This window comes from Erigeron canadensis, chromosome 4 (genome assembly GCF_010389155.1).
Source record: "Erigeron canadensis isolate Cc75 chromosome 4, C_canadensis_v1, whole genome shotgun sequence".
NCBI lineage: Eukaryota > Viridiplantae > Streptophyta > Magnoliopsida > Asterales > Asteraceae > Erigeron > Erigeron canadensis.
This window is the reverse complement of record NC_057764.1, coordinates 37,697,003-37,714,377: the sequence shown is the minus strand read 5'-3', so window position 1 is coordinate 37,714,377 and position 17,375 is coordinate 37,697,003. Positions and strand designations below refer to the sequence as shown.

General features: G+C 32.3%; 2 protein-coding genes across 2 annotated transcripts; one reads left to right on the top strand and one right to left on the bottom strand.

The window, feature by feature from the left end:
* Positions 1–1,530: 1,530 nt before the first annotated feature.
* LOC122598021 lies at positions 1,531–3,695 on the bottom strand. Its single transcript, XM_043770625.1, has 3 exons — positions 3,497–3,695; positions 2,605–2,723; positions 1,531–1,823 (listed from the first exon to the last, which is right to left on the bottom strand). Exons 1-3 carry the CDS (start codon positions 3,649–3,651, stop codon positions 1,804–1,806), a joined length of 294 nt encoding a protein of 97 aa, XP_043626560.1. The 5' UTR covers positions 3,652–3,695; the 3' UTR covers positions 1,531–1,803.
* A 6,005-nt stretch (positions 3,696–9,700) lies between these two features.
* On the top strand, positions 9,701–16,892 carry LOC122595274 (peroxisomal fatty acid beta-oxidation multifunctional protein AIM1-like). The gene is made up of 18 exons (XM_043767613.1): positions 9,701–9,903; positions 10,243–10,314; positions 11,254–11,316; positions 11,433–11,489; positions 11,932–11,999; positions 12,079–12,160; positions 12,249–12,304; positions 12,519–12,821; positions 13,174–13,260; positions 13,351–13,525; positions 13,963–14,084; positions 14,199–14,362; positions 14,838–15,092; positions 15,364–15,485; positions 15,573–15,694; positions 16,126–16,274; positions 16,368–16,506; positions 16,595–16,892. The coding sequence occupies exons 1-18, from the start codon at positions 9,810–9,812 to the stop codon at positions 16,637–16,639; spliced, it is 2,175 nt and encodes a 724-aa protein (XP_043623548.1). The 5' UTR covers positions 9,701–9,809; the 3' UTR covers positions 16,640–16,892.
* The last annotated feature ends 483 nt before the right edge of the window (positions 16,893–17,375 follow it).

Sequence of the window (17,375 nt, the reverse complement as noted above, 5' to 3'; positions counted from 1 at the left end):
ACCTACGGTTTCTGGTAACCTATAATCGGTTTTTACTATCCCGGTTATTAACCGATTTCGGTTACCGGTTACAAATCGATTCAGTTCGGTTAATCGGTTTTTTCTTGCACCTCTAATTTCTACATCAGAATTAGGCCATCTACAATAAATGTATAGATTTTTATGCACCGAATACAACTGCATGATGCAGTTGTAGATTGGTTAAAATGTGTTGTATGAATACTATTTTCCAAATATGAAACTTATTTATTAATCGGAAATTATACTATCTTATATATAGTTTTTGTTTGAAAAACAACCCGTCAAAAAAAAAAAAAAAAAAAAAAAAAAAAGAAAATCAGGCTATTAGCTTCGTGTTTATCCAAATAACTGACTTAAGACATTAAAACAATATGTGTTGGTTTTAGGTTGGGTTCATCACGTATTAAGTATTGTTAGCCTTATATTGTAATATTTACATGTTTTTACATCCCTTTTAAATCATCAATTCCCCTGACTTTCTTGATGAACTTATGATAGGTCTATATACAAACTGAACGAACACGGATGAAACTTGTTTATGTTTGTTTTTCTTGAGTTGAGATGAACAAACGAATAAACACAAACACTTGAATGAACATACACACAAATGTAATGGTCGGACATAAACGAACAAATAAGACACATGTTAATTTTTATGTGTTTTAACTAAACGAACAAAAGATATTATTCATGTTCCTGTCCGTTCGTTTATTACATAAACAAACTTCTCCCTATACAATTTCATGAACTGGTCACAAAACTTTCTGTTCATTTACAACCCTACGTCACAAAGATCAACTTGCATGAATATCAAGCTCAAATACGTTGATGAAAGTCTATGTCATGTATGGTAGTTTGAAACAGTCGATGGCTCGACGCAAGTTCCCAGTGGCAATTTATGTTTATCCATCTTGAGTGCTTTATTAAAAGCATCAGCTCTTTATGGTTTACACATGACAATACACACATTTGCGTATCATTCTCTTTGATTCAAGTATTGTCATCCCTCTATTGACTTGCAGTTGTTCAATATTTGTTAACTTTAAATCAAAGATGTCAATCCACTGTATAGTTTTCCCAGCTCACATGGAATTCTTTGACATTTGAAAATAGACGATGGTTAACACATCCAGCATTCCAGCAACTGAAAATAACTATGAAAGCTTAAATACAATCAGATAGACACAACGATCATATATGTTTGTGTAATTGTACTTTCGGGCAACTAGTATCTTGCTAGTTTGTTCTCATATATATATATATATATATAATTTTCTGCCGTTCAAAAAAAAAAAAAAATCATATATGTTCATGCAAGATTTTTATCCTTTGGTGTAGGTTCATAAATCATAAATAACACTTGACATTTGTAAATGCATAGATTCATGTCACCTCCACATTAGACATATGTACCATTATTCTAAATTTAGTGATGCTTTCTGAACCCCCCGTGTATATAGTTAGCATTAGTAAAATATCGATAACAAAAACAGAAGAACCAAAATCCAGTGAAAAATGAAATTTGGGCTTTACCCTCTCACTTCTCAGTGAATATCCTTTGTACAATCTTGTATTTATTTTCAGAACAACAGAAAATTCAGGCTGAAGGGGAAACAATCAAGTGAAAGATTCAAAACATATTAAATCTGATTTCTTGTGTTGACTTGAATGACATAAAACTTTTAAACCTAAGTTGCATTACATGTCAAAAGAAAGAACTTGTATGCCCTATGTTCCTACTCAGCAGACCTCCACATGGCGTAAGAAACCAAAAAGGAGCTGTCATAAAGGCATTGAAATGCCTGCAATATCAAACCATTAAAGAACATCAGAGTCATATTATCATCAAGATTACTAGGCTTATCAATCCAAGATTATGTAATAAGTAGGCGAGATTAGAGGGTGTTTGGGATTGCATATTTCCAAGAGTGTATAGTTTATAGCTTTTTCTAAAAGCCAAGAATCCATTAAAAGACATACAATCAGTTTATGCATTTTAGCTGATTTTCAATTAAAAAGATGCAATTTCCAAAAACACAAAAAGAGGTGCTTACTTCAAATGCAATGAGAATACAGATTATGCACTCCTAAACACCCCCTTAATATAAACTTCATTAAGTAGCTCAAGTAAAATCAACCCCTTTAATAAAATCATGATATCTCAAAACATGATGAATATACCAACATTCTGAACTTCAATAAAGAGAATGATCTAACGGTTATTAATTCATTATTCATCCACTTTAAGTGTTACGGCAATAACTCAATATCAAGCACTATAAAATGACAAAAGCCAACATTGAAGGACTAGTCCCTGGTTGTGAGACTTTAATGATAGACCAAAGTTTGATCACGATGTGATCTCACTGTATTCGTTGACATCATAAAATACTTCTGCCGAAAAAGTTGAGTATAACTTGACGAAAGACGAAAAGACCAACGTTTGGTAATTTAGAAGATCATTAAGAGATGGATCTAGTGATAGTTAACTGACTACACATATTCACTTACAGTTTTGACTTTTGAGTCTCAATATACAAAATTAAACACTATGAGATGATAAGTCAAGGATCAAAAGCAAACCTTGAGGAACTAATCCCCAACTTTGGGACTCTAGCGACAATCCTGATTTTAAGCAAGATGATGCAATGGCACTATGCAATGGCAACATTGTTATCAATGCGCTCAGCTCCACTGGTAACCTATCACAATAAATCACAGTAATAAGTAGGGTCGTAGAGGCGGCAATTCTCAACTTAATATAGGCATATAGCCCAAAAAAGACAATACATAGATTAAAGTTGGGTTTAAACAGTTATGGGTTGTAAATAGACGGACATACTCAACCGGATAATCCAATTAACAAATGGGCAGCGTTCTTGTTACATTGTGGATCGAGAGGTCACTGGCCAAGCCGAAGCCATTGATAAATAAAAAACCATATATTCTAAATTCTCAATTGGATTACAACCCCCTTAACCCAACAACCAGTGAAACCATTAACCAACACGAATTTCCAACCCAAAATGAACCAGATACTACTGTAATCACATCAACCATGTTTTAAACTCTTTAACTATATTTATCTAAATTCAACCTGTTTGCAACCCAATTAACCCGCTGACCCATTTGAGTGGTTCGGGTGAGTTGGAATTCTGTTCAGGTCAGACGATACCAACCCGTGGACCCGATACAAATTGCCAGCCCAAAGACAACAAACTACTACAACACTTTTACCCAACCATGCATTTCTGCACCTTTCAACCCCTAACTAAGGTTTCAAATCCATAGCCATATTTATCAAGAGTTAACATTTCCTATTGTCATAACCAAGATTCACAAAATTACTAAGAACCCAAATCAGCAAACAAAAAAAGATTACATTTTGATATAACATTGCAAGATTGACATTAAACATAACAAAAAAAAAACTCAAATGAATAAAGATGACTTTTTTATTGCAAAAAGATCAAACCTTGAAGCAATGCGAGATGATGATGAAGAAAGTTGAGGGCTTAATGTTGATTTGATGAATGATGGTGGAACAGAAATATTATGGGTTCTGAATTTGGGAGATAAAGACTGAATTTTAGAATATAATCTTGATACAGCTCTAGTAGTAGATCCCATGATGAACAAACCCTAATTAAAACCCTAGTTCAAATAACACAAATAAAATAGTATATCTATAGATATTTGGATTCTTTTTTCTTGTTTTTTCACTGGACAGAAATACAGAGGTTATTGGGTCGGAAAATAAGCCCATTTGTAGTTGGAGCCTAAATATAGCCCATTAGTTTGGTTGTAGACTACTTGTAGAGTTGTAGCCCATAAACTTTATATATTATTGAGTTTATCATATATTATTGAGTTTATCTAATATATTTTTTAGTTTGCCAAATGTTTTATAAAATTGAAAATTATAACTTTATATTGCCATCTCTTTATTTTCATCATAATGATAACATTCTTAATAATTTTAAAATATATTGATATACTATATGATTGGAAAACTCTACTTCGAACGTATGACAATAATGACCAAAAGTTTTCATTTGGATGATAACTTGGATTTTAATCAATCGTACTCATTTTATATTGATAGGCATACATATAAGTTCTATGATAAAGAAATCCAAAATTACCCTCTATTTGGGGACATCAATGCTTAGAAACATAGAATTGATATCTCTCCTTTGCTTACTCGTGAAATCCATTGAAATCAATATATAATGATTCGACTCTCATATATACTATCTACTAGTGCTTAGGTCCGTCTATTAGACGAGTCGTCTCAAAATATATAAATCTTATAATAATTGTGAAACAAAAAATGTATGACAATATCACAATTTGATGAATACGAAAGTTAAAGAATAAACATGTGAAAATTAACTTCATATAAATATTGATTTCAGTTTACCCCTTTTTTTCCAACTTTAGTTAAATAAAAAAAAGAAACAAAAAGTGTATGACCAGTAGCATAACTTAATCAACACGAAAGTTAAAGAAAAAAAATATGAAAATTAACTCCATATAAATATCGATTCCAGTTTGCCCTTTTTTTTTAACTTTAGTTAAATTAAAAGAGAAACAAAAAGTACAAAGTATATAATTTGAAAAATACATACAAATTTATCAATAAAGACCATCTCGATCGTTTTGATTTTCTTCGGCTTGTTTCACTCTGAAAAAGTCCACACATGCACAACACGGAGCTGTAGATGATGGTTAACATGTATTGACTTAATATTTTCAAGATGAACAAATGTGGTCTTATTTACAAGTCTTACTGTTTTGAATTTTGTTTATTCCGAAAGAAACAAACAAGCTTTTTGTTTGGTTAACAGAAGTTAGTGTTTTAAATAGCAGCCCAAAATTCGTTTGTTGGCGGCTTTGGTCTTCTAATTCTTCATTGGCAGGTTTTTTTCAAAAGTATGATTATTATCTTAATTAGTTTAACATCATAAACTAACAAGTGACAATTACTTTATAAATTTCTTCTTTCTTGCTATCTTTTTCTTTTTCTAATCCACTCACCAACTATTTCAACACTATAATAAATGTCAAAATGATTATTAACATATAAATGGCCCCAAAATACAACGAAGGTCACTTTCTTACCATTCTATTTCTTGCCTTTTTCACATGTTCTCATAAATGTTTTATTATTATAATTGATATATATTATTTTGTTGTTGAAAAAAAGAGTAGTTAGCTTATGCGTTCATATACCAACTTACAGGGAGGCCTAAAGAGACAACTTCGATTTTCGAACAGCGCATAATATTGAACGGAGCATAAAATTTGAACATTTTTAATATATATTATATATAATAATGTAGGGTAACACTCCAGTGAGAACAGTTTTAAAATAAGAACAGTGAGAACACCTTAAAAACATCATTTTGATACATTAAAAGTCCATAAAACTAACATAGTGGAGAACTAATGTAAGAACCCAAACCTTTTTAATCAAAATCGAATAATTTTTTTTAACCCACTGCAGCGCAGTGAGGCAAAACACCTCCACTGCGGCGCAGTGGAAAACTTCAGAAAACAAAAAGCAAAAGCTCACTGCGGCGCAGTGAGGCATAATACACCCACTGCGGCGCAGTGGAATCCCACGGATCAAAATGACCACATGCCCACTGCGGCGCAGTGAGCTGGGAATGACTCCCACTGCAGCGCAGTGGGACGACCTGCAGAAAAACCTCTTCTTTTAAAATCAACTTTCCTGTACCATAACACAAAGTGGTTTCAACTAAAAATGTCAATTTCCTTCAAAACCTGCTTATGACATATAATACACCATTTCAAAAGACTTGACATCTATACAAGCTTTACAAACACATTGTTCAACAAGTGGGTCGGATGCCCAACTTGGATAATTCATCAAGTCTTTCAAGACTTGCATTTCCCATTTTAATACAATTTTCCAGAATTTCCAAAACAAGATAACCAAAAGGGATTTGTATCAAGAGCCAATAAGTACCAAAGGGATCATCTATCCAAATCATCCAAAATGCCTACCTTCCAATGGCAAGAGCTTCAAATTCTAACTTCACTCAATCGCTTCTTTACCCTTGCTACTACCAACTCCTATAAAAAGGGTCAAACAACTAAAACATAAGCAACGTTTAGTGAATGCATACACATATAATCATAATCATGTCATTTCAACTTTGTGCACCAAGCACCATTTAAGCCTAGTAAGCTAGCCTTTTCATACAATTCAAACAACATACATTTATTTTCAACATGGCCATGGACAATTTGGCTAGTAGGAATTTACCCACCTACTAGCTCTTACAAACAAATTGACTAGTAGGAATTTATCCACCTACTAGTTCTAACAACAACTATCAAATGGGTCATAGGAATTTACCCACCTATGACCTCTAATAACAAGAACATGATTATATGCATATACACTCACCTCAAACTTGGCTATTTGACACAATAAGGCTACAAGTTCAACAATTTATTCTTCAATACCTATACAAGAATAATCACATATCATCTATGAGTTCCATGTCTCAACTACTTTCAAACATCTAGTTGCATTCAACAACTCTAAGATTATGGTGTTTGGTTACTACACACTTTTCCAACAAACTCTAATTTTTCATGATAGAACTTGGTTTCATGATTTATAGCCAAACACCGCCAAATATGGATTTCTTATTATGGGGGATTTTCCATTATCACCAACTCTTTAAATCAAACTAAAAATTCCCAAATCAAAATATTAGGGTTCTTCTTGGAAATTTCAATTAACATAAACCCCCAAATTCTAAGGTTAAGAACCCTAAATTTCAATAACAAATAAAACTAGGGTTATGAAATCAATACTTAAAAAATGAGAGACAAAGAATTAGGCTTTTCAAATGGAAATTCTTCCCCTTTTTCTTCCTCAATATTTCGGTCACCACCACCTCCAAGAAAACCCCAAACTTCAAATTTTTAATTCAATTGGAGATGATTATTGTTATTATTTCAGGAATACAATTTTTTACTTTTAGTTTTGAAGTTTCAATTGCATGGATTTGAAGGACTTTGAGAAGAGGGAGTAGTTAGAAGAGAAAAGAGTTTGTGAATAAGAAAGAAGTGGAATTGTGGCTAGCTTATCTCCCTGATAGCCACGTCCCAAATCATATTTAGTGGGTAAAACACCCGCTAGCCACTAAAGTTCCATCTAATTTAAACCCTCATCTCAAAACAAAATACAAGGAATTTATTTTAATGTCAAAACTACAAAAAAGGTTAATTTTCTATTACCTTAAAATATTGGGATGTTACAACTAATTATCTTTATTTAAGTGTTTAACAACACATTCATCCGTCAAAATCGAAATAATTATGTTTTTTGTATTGTGCATCCATCTTGGATGCATAATCATCAAAAAAACATGATTTTTTTGGATTTTGATGAATCAATGTATTGTTAAACACTTAAAAAAAGATAATTAGTTCTGCACTATGTTAGTTTTATGGACTTTTAATGCATCAAAATGATGTTTTTAAGGTGTTCTCACCGTTCTTATTTTAAAACTGTTCTTATTTAATTGTCCCTCTAATAATGTATATATTATATATATAGAGAGAGAGAGAGAGAGAGAGAAAAGTGAATATAAGACTGTCCGTCATCTAATATAATAATCTATATATTATTATTATAACATTGTTATGTACATATTTTATATTTTAACATTAGTTATCATTTATTAAAAAAATATATTTGTATATTTGAATTCGCTAGAAATTAAGAGCGTTTTTCTCCATAGTCGACTTGGGTGTTGCAATTCTCAAGGCCGTCACTGTCAATCTTTAAAAAGTGTTTTGATGAAAAAGTGATTATCTGCTGTGAAAACGCAGTTTTGAAAAAACATGTACATGCATGCTTTTTTAAAACGCAGTTTTACAGTTTTGGTCTTTTGGAAACACGAAATCTATTTTGAAAATGCAAAAAAATCATTTTTGAAAATACAACACCAAACACCCCCTAACGCGTATCATGCTGCATTATCTATTACGAATGATGCATTTTGTTTCTCGACTCATCAAATAAAAAGTTGGATATATACAAGTGTTGAGGTTGATTATTGTAAAACAAATATTAAAGTAAAACAAATAAGACAATATTTTGAACTTCAGATTATGATAAAATATTCATGAAGCGCGCACGCGCGCACACACACACACATATATATGTATGTATATATATGATAAAATATTCATGAAGCGCGCGCACACACACACACACACACATATATATATATGAGAAAATTTTTATAAGGTTATCCAACACCTAAGCTTAGGTGTGGAACCCCTCATATACTAATATTTTATTATTTATTGTTTAATAAATAAATGCATGGGCCCCCATGATTTTTATAAATTAAAAAAACAATATGTGAATGTTCCACACCTAAACTAAAATACCCGACAGTCTTATATTCCCATCCACACAAAATATATATATATATATATATATATATATATATATATATATATATATATATGGGAAGGTAAGGTGGGGTAGTCCTACACCCAACTTGGGTGAAAAACCCCTCACATCTTGATTTTTAATTCCATAAAAATCAGGGGGCTGATTATTTATTCATTAATATTAAAATATTAATATGTGAGAGGTTTTTCACCAAACTTAGGTTTGTGACAACCCCACACTCACTTTTTCATGATACACGGTGATTTTTCAGTGAAGATAAACCTATTATATTATTTATTTTAATTTGATACTAGCTAATATACCCGGGTTCAACCCGGGCACATTAACAAATTGTAAAAATGTATCCTCGCTACTCTTTACTCATAACCTCAAAATAATATACATTATGTTTTAAATAAATATAATTTGTTTATTAACCCACATAATATGCACATAATTTAGAAATTTGCTATGTACAAATTATTAGAGTGTTCAAAAGAAAATAAAAACATTTTTTCTTAAAATGACATTATAAATAAAATAAATAAATAAACTTCAAGAAAGAAAGTATTTATGAATTTATAATTAAATTATAAAAAAACAAATTTTAAGAAAAATATTAGAAGTGACAAATAAGATAACTTTATAAAATGATGATGTCATTACAATCCCTTTTTATTTAATATAGAGATAGAGATTTGTTTTATTATACCTAGTTAATTAAAATACAAGTATATTTGTTAATAGTAGATCTATTTTCTTTTTTTGAAAGGGTAAAAAGGGCATCATTCATTTTTAAAAAGTTCTGTTGAATTGGTAACCTTGGATTAAATTTTATTTAAAAGTTAAATAATAATTTCTATATAATTTTGGATGATAAGGATGAATTAATATGCAGATAGAACAAAACATTTCATTTTGGATTAAATTTTATTTAAAAGTTAATAATCATTTTTTGATGATAAGGTTGGATTTAATACTGTAGATAGAATTTAAACATTTCAAGTTTTCAACTTTCATGCTAAATCTATTTTAGGCATAGAATTGTGAGCCAAAAGTGATAGATGCAAATAATTGCTAAACACATTTTTTTATAAATAAAATAGATGCAATAAACAATCTAACACACAAGCTTGGTGAGTTGTTGACTTCCTTTGGTCAAGTTTTTCACACTGACTCTAACCAACCCTCACCCTTTTATATTGCTTTTTCAATCTCTGTACGAATCTTCATATATATACACACACCTATATATAGTGATCATCTTCTTCTTTGCATATTGACTTTGTTAGGACTCTCTATCACTCTGTCTGCTCAACAAACAAAATAACCAAAAATGGCACAGATATCTGTCACCATGGAAGTTGGTTCTGATGGTGTTGCTTTGATCACCATTTCTAATCCTCCTGTTAATGCTTTAGCTCTCCCAAGTAAGCTTCTTTCTTTCCAATTGGATTTTTTTTTGATAAATAAAATGATAATTAAATCTCATAAAAAGCACCTTACTTTATCAATTATTTTCTCTGGGCTTTTGTTGTATATCTTTTTCTTGATTTTATTTCAACTGGGTTTTTAATCTTTCATGAAAAGCACCTTACTTTATCAATCATTTTTTTCTGTGATTTTGTTGTATGTAATTGTCTTGTTTTGATTTTAATTGGGTTCTTAGATCTAGTGATAAAGATGTAGTTTGTATTTGGTAGTTGGAAAATCTTCAGTTTTTATTTCGTGTTAATGACTAACCATTTTTTTTAAAATTTTTTTGAAAGTTCTTGCTGGATTGAAAGAGAAATTTGCAGAAGCTATGAGAAGAGATGATGTCAAAGCAATTGTTTTGACTGGTAATTTCTTATATTCATCTTTTACTTTTTTTATTGGGCTGTCATTGCTATGGTTTACAATTAGTAAAATGTTGTACATGATGGTTGATCTTTAACATTAGCGGGCGGTTATGGTTAGCAAAAGCCTTATAATAAATATTTACATTTAGGATCTGTCTGGTAAAACCAAACAAAGAAAGTGACTGCCAACCACTTGAAATCTTGAACTCGAAAAAATTTCATCAAGATAGTCTGTTTTGGTAGACCAATATGATTTAGGTTCGATATAGAATGACCAAACTTCCATTTGTTAATAAGGGTTTTTGATAGAACTTAATAATATAATGAGTCTTTGGAAAAACTATTTGAAAATATAGTTATGACTTATGACTTATGGTATGTTTAGTGGAAGGAATTGTTGTAAATAATTCATCTATTCAAAGTTTTAAACACTCGACAGTGTTAAGCCTTTGAGAACACAGGTTTAACTTGGCATTTGATATGCATATTATCTAGAGACTAATATCACCAGTTTGAAAGTTTTAATGAGTAATAGTGTCATACCCAAGTAAACATAATGATATAAGATACAAAGTTTTTGAGAAAAACACTGATTTTTAAGACTTATGTTAGGATATTCGAACGCTCTTTTGCCCTTGTTCTTGAACAAATGTGATACCCATATGATTAACGTCAACAAGATCAGAAATTCAAAAAATAGCCAATTTTTATTTTTCATAAGAACGATTCATTTTCACTAGTGGGTCATAAGATGAGATTTATCAGAACAAAGTAAATTGATTTGCAATTTCCTACACTGTTGATGCAAAGTTTGTTACTAATTCATAACTAATATCTTCAACTGTTATTCTTTTGGAATTATGCTTTATATATTCAGTGGATTATCGAGTCAAACTAATAACTTGCATGCCTAAAGCCGATCTTTCTTTCTCTATGAAGGGAATAATGGGAGATTTTCCGGTGGATTTGACATCAATGTGTTTCAGAAAGTTCACAAGACTGGTATAACTTCTTCGGCGTCACCTTCATAACAGCTAGCGTTCTATATGTTTTTTCTCTTTGATATTTTTCTGTATGCTCCTCAAACCTGTGTTGAGAATTGGCTTTTAACATGACAGGAGACATAAATCAACTACCTGATGTATCTGTTTCCTTGGTAAATAACACCCTTGAAGGTTAGTTTCCCAATCACTAATATTTGTTGTAGAGGTGGCATTTACCTAAAACGGATTGACTTGGGTGTTTTTTTTCTCCAAAGTCAAATGGGTGAACTTTTTAATTCCTTACTGGTCAAATGAAGTCAACCAAAGTGAGATCAATTGCTTAAAATCATCTTGATTTCTTTTTGAAATTTAAAAATCTGTTTTAATTAGAGATACAAATTGTTATTTTGACAATAAATATTTTATTTCTAATAGACATTAATAATTCAAATTTAGAAAGATAGATGTAAAACTGTAAAAGATGGAATGGGTTGGTTCAACTCAACCCTAGGTAAGATCATCTGAAATGAGAAGTTACGCACTCATATTCTCACCTCCTCGGCTCCTCCTTTTTGTGTAAAGGTCTTTATTCATTAATACAATTTGCTTCGCTGTATCTTTTGGGTACACCTAGATGCCAAGAAGCCCATAGTTGCTGCTGTACAAGGACTTGCACTTGGGGGTGGCCTAGAAGTTGCAATGGTTTGTATTTTTGTTTTTGTTTATTTATATTTTGCCTCAATATTTACCTAAAACGAGTTTATCTTATTGGTTTATGCAGGGGTGCCATGCCCGTATTGCAGCTCCAAAAACTCAACTTGGCTTGCCTGAACTGTCTCTCGGAGTGATGCCAGGTTTTGGAGGTGCATATAACTTTAATAACTTTTTGTAAATATATATTAATATGATTTTATGAAGGGAGTTTATCATATATGTAATATGGTTTTGAAGGTACGCAAAGACTTCCTAGGCTTGTGGGGTTGTCAAAGGCGATTGATATGATGCTGGTGAGCTCTTCACTCCTAATTTCAACCCATTTAATTATCACTTATGAGTGGGTCTATTAGGGTTAGGTCTACTGTTGATAGGTCATATAATCCAACCATAACGCTTAGCTTAAATCAGAACAGGTTATATGGGTCAAATTGTTCCAGCTGTAGTGTTTAATCGTCATGAACTTTTAAGTAAATCTGTGATATTAATTAAGAATTTCTCTTGTAGACATCCAAACCGATACTCTCCGAGGAAGGTGCAAAACTTGGTCTCATTGATGCAATTGTACCTCCTCAAGAATTGTTGAATGTGTCTAGGCAATGGGCTTTAGACATCGCAGAAGGGCGTAGACCTTGGGTGCGTTCACTTCATCGTATTGACAAGATCGGTTCCTTATCAGAAGCACGCGAGATAATCAAAAATGCTCGACAACTAGCCAAACGAACAGCTCCTAATATGCCACAACATCAAGCATGCCTTGATGTGATTGAGGAAGGCATTATTCATGGAGGATATGCTGGTGTTCTTCGGGTATTTTTGTTTAACATTTCTCTCTCTTGCTGATGAGATTGGAAATGCATTTGAAAGTGATCATCTAATAATTTGGATAAACATATTGATACCTTCTACACCAAAAGTTATTCACTAATAAATAGAGTCAATTTAGCTATATACGTGTATTTTATGATTTTTTAAATATCATATAAAGTCTGTCAAGTATTCAACGTCGTCAAAGGTTAGTATTACAAATTCAGGCAGAAAGAAACACATCTTTATAATTTATTGCAGTACAGTTTATAACAGCCGGTCATATGATTCTAATTATTCAATATTACATATCTATTAATACAAGCTAAAGAAGATATAAAATTTTGTTCTTCAGGAGGTCAAGGTGTTCAATGAGCTTGTTCTTTCAGACACAGCAAAAGGTCTTGTTCATATATTTTTTGCACAACGTGCAATTTCCAAGGTACAATCTTATATTTATGTACATCTATTATCTTGTGCCCTCAAATTTCAATATATCTACAATCTAAACTTTGTATTCTTCAATCAACAGGTACCTAAAGTTACTGATGTTGGTCTCAAGCCAGGGAGTGTCAAGAAGGTTGCTGTGATTGGTGGCGGTCTAATGGGCTCTGGAATAGCTACCGCCCTTATCCTTAGTAATATAAATGTTGTTCTCAAGGAAGTCAACTCTGAGTATCTGCAGAAGGGAATAAAAACAATTGAAGGTATACTTTTATCCATTTTAGATAGGTGCCAATATTGACCCGTTAATAATTAATGGTCGATTTAGGTTCAGTTTTATCTCAAGGGGTTAAATAGAAAAATATTGCAAGGGGAATGGGTCAAGCAGGTCAAAAGGTTAAAGGTGATCGAAAGTCTTTCAAACGCACTCCTAAATTGTTCTATCCAAGATTTAGATTCTGAATTTAGTACTATCATGTTTGTATTTTGTAATCACATTTAATGCATTGTATTATTTTTTGAATGAAGTAAAAAAAAAAAAAGACTGTTTTTACTAAATCAGGTTTAACCTGTTATCTTACCTGCCCATCTTGCGACCTGTAAATTTAGAGTGTCTTAGTTGATTATGTAACTTACCTATATTAATAAAAGGGATTTCTGTTGTTATGAATCTTAATGTGATTATACTTTGTGGTGGTAGCAAATGTTAGAAGTTTGGTTGCAAGGAAGAAGTTAGGACAGACTCAAGCTGAGAAAGCCTTGTCAATGGTTACAGGGGTATTAGACTACTCACAATTTAAAGATGTAGATATGGTTATAGAGGTATGCTCTCCTTAAGATTAAGTTATAACATCCTAAAAAAATTAGAATATGAACCTTATACGTAACACTGTTTGATAACTCTATCATTGCTAAATTGAGCTGTTCTAATCGCAGGCAGTTATAGAGAATGTTCCATTAAAGCAAAAGATCTTTAGTGAGATTGAGAACATATGTCCTCCTCATTGCATTTTGGCAACCAATACGTCTACCATTGACCTCAATTTAGTAGGACAGAAAATTAAATCTCAAGATCGAGTTGTGGGCGCACATTTCTTCAGGTTAAATAACAGAATCCACATCTTTGTACTATTTTTTGATGTTTTTGTTATAAAGCAGATAACTTGAGAAAACTTACCTAAAATGGGTATTAGTGGTACTCTTTGGATGAACCTCCGAGATTACTAACACCCGTGGTATAAAAAAAATGAAGATTAGAGGTGGCCACTTTAACCCATTTAGAGTTGAATTGGTCAATTAGGTTGTGTTTTATTTCAAATGGGTCAAATTAATCTATTAGTAAAAAGCCGAACAAACTAAATCTTTTTAGAATATTGTTATTGTAATCATGGAAATGCATCAATTTTTTCTTAAGAAGTACCGTTTCAAGGATATAGTAAAAATGACATGTTTCATCTCTTGCTGTATTGACACGAAAATCTTGCCATCTCTACTCAAGAATGAGAATTCTGAACTAACCTTTATTTCTCTTTTATTTTTTTTAAAAGGCTTATTTCTCTTGTATAATGATTACAGTCCGGCTCATGTGATGCCTCTACTGGAAATAGTCCGAACAGAGAAGACTTCTGCACAAGTCATTCTTGACCTTATGACAGTTGGGAAAATGATAAAGAAATCTCCTGTTGTGGTGGGAAATTGTACAGGGTTTGCTGTTAATCGCACCTTCTTCCCATACAATCAGGGAGCACAACTTTTGCTTCATTTAGGTGTCGATTTTTATAGAATTGATAGGCTGATCACCAGCTTTGGACTCCCCATGGGACCACTCCAGTAAGTTCTTCACCTTGGCTTTTATATGAGGTTGACACCTGCTTTTAAACTTCAGTTTGATATGAGTTCCTTACATTATTATTCAAATGTCGTATCCTTAAATTGAGTGTGTCAAGAGACACGTATACACGATAGGGATGTGTTCTAAAATTTTCCGTATACTCTATTCAAATTTGAACTTGAAAACTACTTTTATATGCTGTCCTGCAATTCAAACTACCATTGTGGGGAAATCGGATTTCAAGAATATCGTTTGCAATTTTGATTATAGACTTCAGGATTTAGCTGGATATGGTGTAGCTGTTGCTGTAGCTAAAGAATTTGCTACTGCTTTTCCTGATCGCACATTCACTGCTCCTTTAAATGACCTTCTGATTAAAAGTGGACGAAATGGTAAGGCATTTTATGTGTTATGTTACGTTCATATTGTCATGACCTTGAAAGCAATGCTCTTTTGTTTACACAAGACCTCTGTTCCAGGTAAAAATAATGGAAAAGGATATTACATTTACGAGAAAGGTAGCAAGCCAAAGCCTGATCCCCAAGTGCTCTCGGTTATCGAAGAATCTAAAAGACAAGTCAATCTTATTCCTGGAGGGAAGGTAATATTTATTTCACACATTTACCTACCAAAGCACACCATTATTAATTCTACTTAAAATCCTGCGAAGGTAATACAAATTGACTTTCACCCCATTCACTTATGAAATTGGTTACTTGTCTCAAGTGGATCACATAAAAAGAAAGCTAATCTAGGACTAGTTTGAACGCGCCAAATGGGTTGAAACTTGAAAGTCGCCAAGAGCATATGTGTTAGTCTTGTTTTTGTTATCATTAACTATGTTTAATAAGTCGTGATAGGATAAAACGTGTTTGTGGTCAACACAACTCTACCTGGCCCAGATAAAAATAACTCATTTTCACTGGAACCGCTTTCGAACCCGTCTGGCCCACTCTCTTTCCACTTTGTCGAATTACCTAAACAGAGAGCACAAACTTGCAAGTAATATGTTTCCTGAAATATGTGTGCCAGTCTATAAATATCACTGATCAAGAAGTTGTGGAGATGGTACTGTTTCCGGTGGTGAATGAGGCTTGTCGGGTTCTAGAGGAAGGAGTTGTGGTTCGGGCATCTGATCTTGATGTTGCATCTGTTCTTGGAATGAGTTTTCCCTCTTACCGGTTAGTTATTCTATCTATATATGCCATTCTTGATCTGATCATTTTAGGACAACGAAAAACATGTTTTTATAATCTATCTTTAATTTATTGCAGTGGTGGTATTGTGTTCTGGGGAGACCTAGTTGGGGCTAAACACATATATGCAAGTCTCAAAAAATGGTCTGAAAGATACGGAAACTTCTATAAGCCGTCAAGATTTCTTGAAGAAAGAGCCAAAAACGGGGTCCCACTGGTGAGGATGAGCCTTTCCGTTCGTTTTTGTTCACTTTTTTCCGGGGTAATTTTTACATAAGATTCTGATATGTTTTTGGCTTTTGCAGAGTGCTCCATTATCGACATCTGCAAGTTCGAGGTCTTGTCTGTAGGCAACGGCAACACGTCAATTATTATTTTACAAGAAAGATGCTGCTTTTGTGATTAATAAATATAGTATCTGCTGTTAAATAAGTTTGCTTTACTAGTCGAGTTAACTATTTGTACTTGGGTTCTTTATCGTCTTTTTCTGGATATTTGTACTTGGGTTCTTTATTTGTACTAGTCGAGTTAAATATATTTGTACTTGGAAATGTGATTTAGCAGTTCCATTTTCTTCTATGTATATCTCTGATTTTAGTTCCATATACATGAAATAAGTTTCAAATGTGTCAGTGGCTTGATTTGTCTTTGTTATTGGTAAGGCGACTGTTTTTAGCAGTTGCATCATTTATTAGTGGGTGTTACCAAATTACGGAACTGATGGCCAACTATTTGTACAAATCTAGTCCTGATTTAATAGCTTTTTCCGAAACGAAGAACCATTTTTCAGACCAAAAACCGTTTCTTAATACTCATTCCGTCCCAATTTAAATGTCATAGTTTGACATTTTGGGTCTTTCGTGCTTAACTTTGACCGTTAATATTTTTGTTTGTATTATATAATATTTGATATAATATATATGATTGGATAGGGTTTTAAATGTATTTTACATTGATATGATTTTCATCAAGTAATATATAACATAAACAAAATTATTTACGGTCAAAGTTATGAAAGGAAGACTTGACAAGTCAAAATAGGACATTTAAATTGAGACGGAGGGAGTATAAAACTTAGACTGGTAT

What these genes read in the sequence shown, in the direction of transcription:
- LOC122598021 (XM_043770625.1), bottom strand. Translation starts at nt 3,651, where the DNA reads ATGGGATCTACTACTAGAGCTGTATCAAGATTATATTCTAAAATTCAG. An exon ending in TCATCTCGCATTGCTTCAAG is followed by an intron (nt 2,724 to 3,496) that starts GTTTGATCTTTT and finishes TTATTGTGATAG; the next exon opens with GTTACCAGTGGAGCTGAGCG. An exon ending in TTGGGGATTAGTTCCTCAAG is followed by an intron (nt 1,824 to 2,604) that starts GTTTGCTTTTGA and finishes TTGATATTGCAG; the next exon opens with GCATTTCAATGCCTTTATGA.
- LOC122595274 (XM_043767613.1), top strand. Translation starts at nt 9,810, where the DNA reads ATGGCACAGATATCTGTCACCATGGAAGTTGGTTCTGATGGTGTTGCT. An exon ending in CACAACGTGCAATTTCCAAG is followed by an intron (nt 13,261 to 13,350) that starts GTACAATCTTAT and finishes TTCAATCAACAG; the next exon opens with GTACCTAAAGTTACTGATGT. An exon ending in CCAAAAACGGGGTCCCACTG is followed by an intron (nt 16,507 to 16,594) that starts GTGAGGATGAGC and finishes TGGCTTTTGCAG; the next exon opens with AGTGCTCCATTATCGACATC.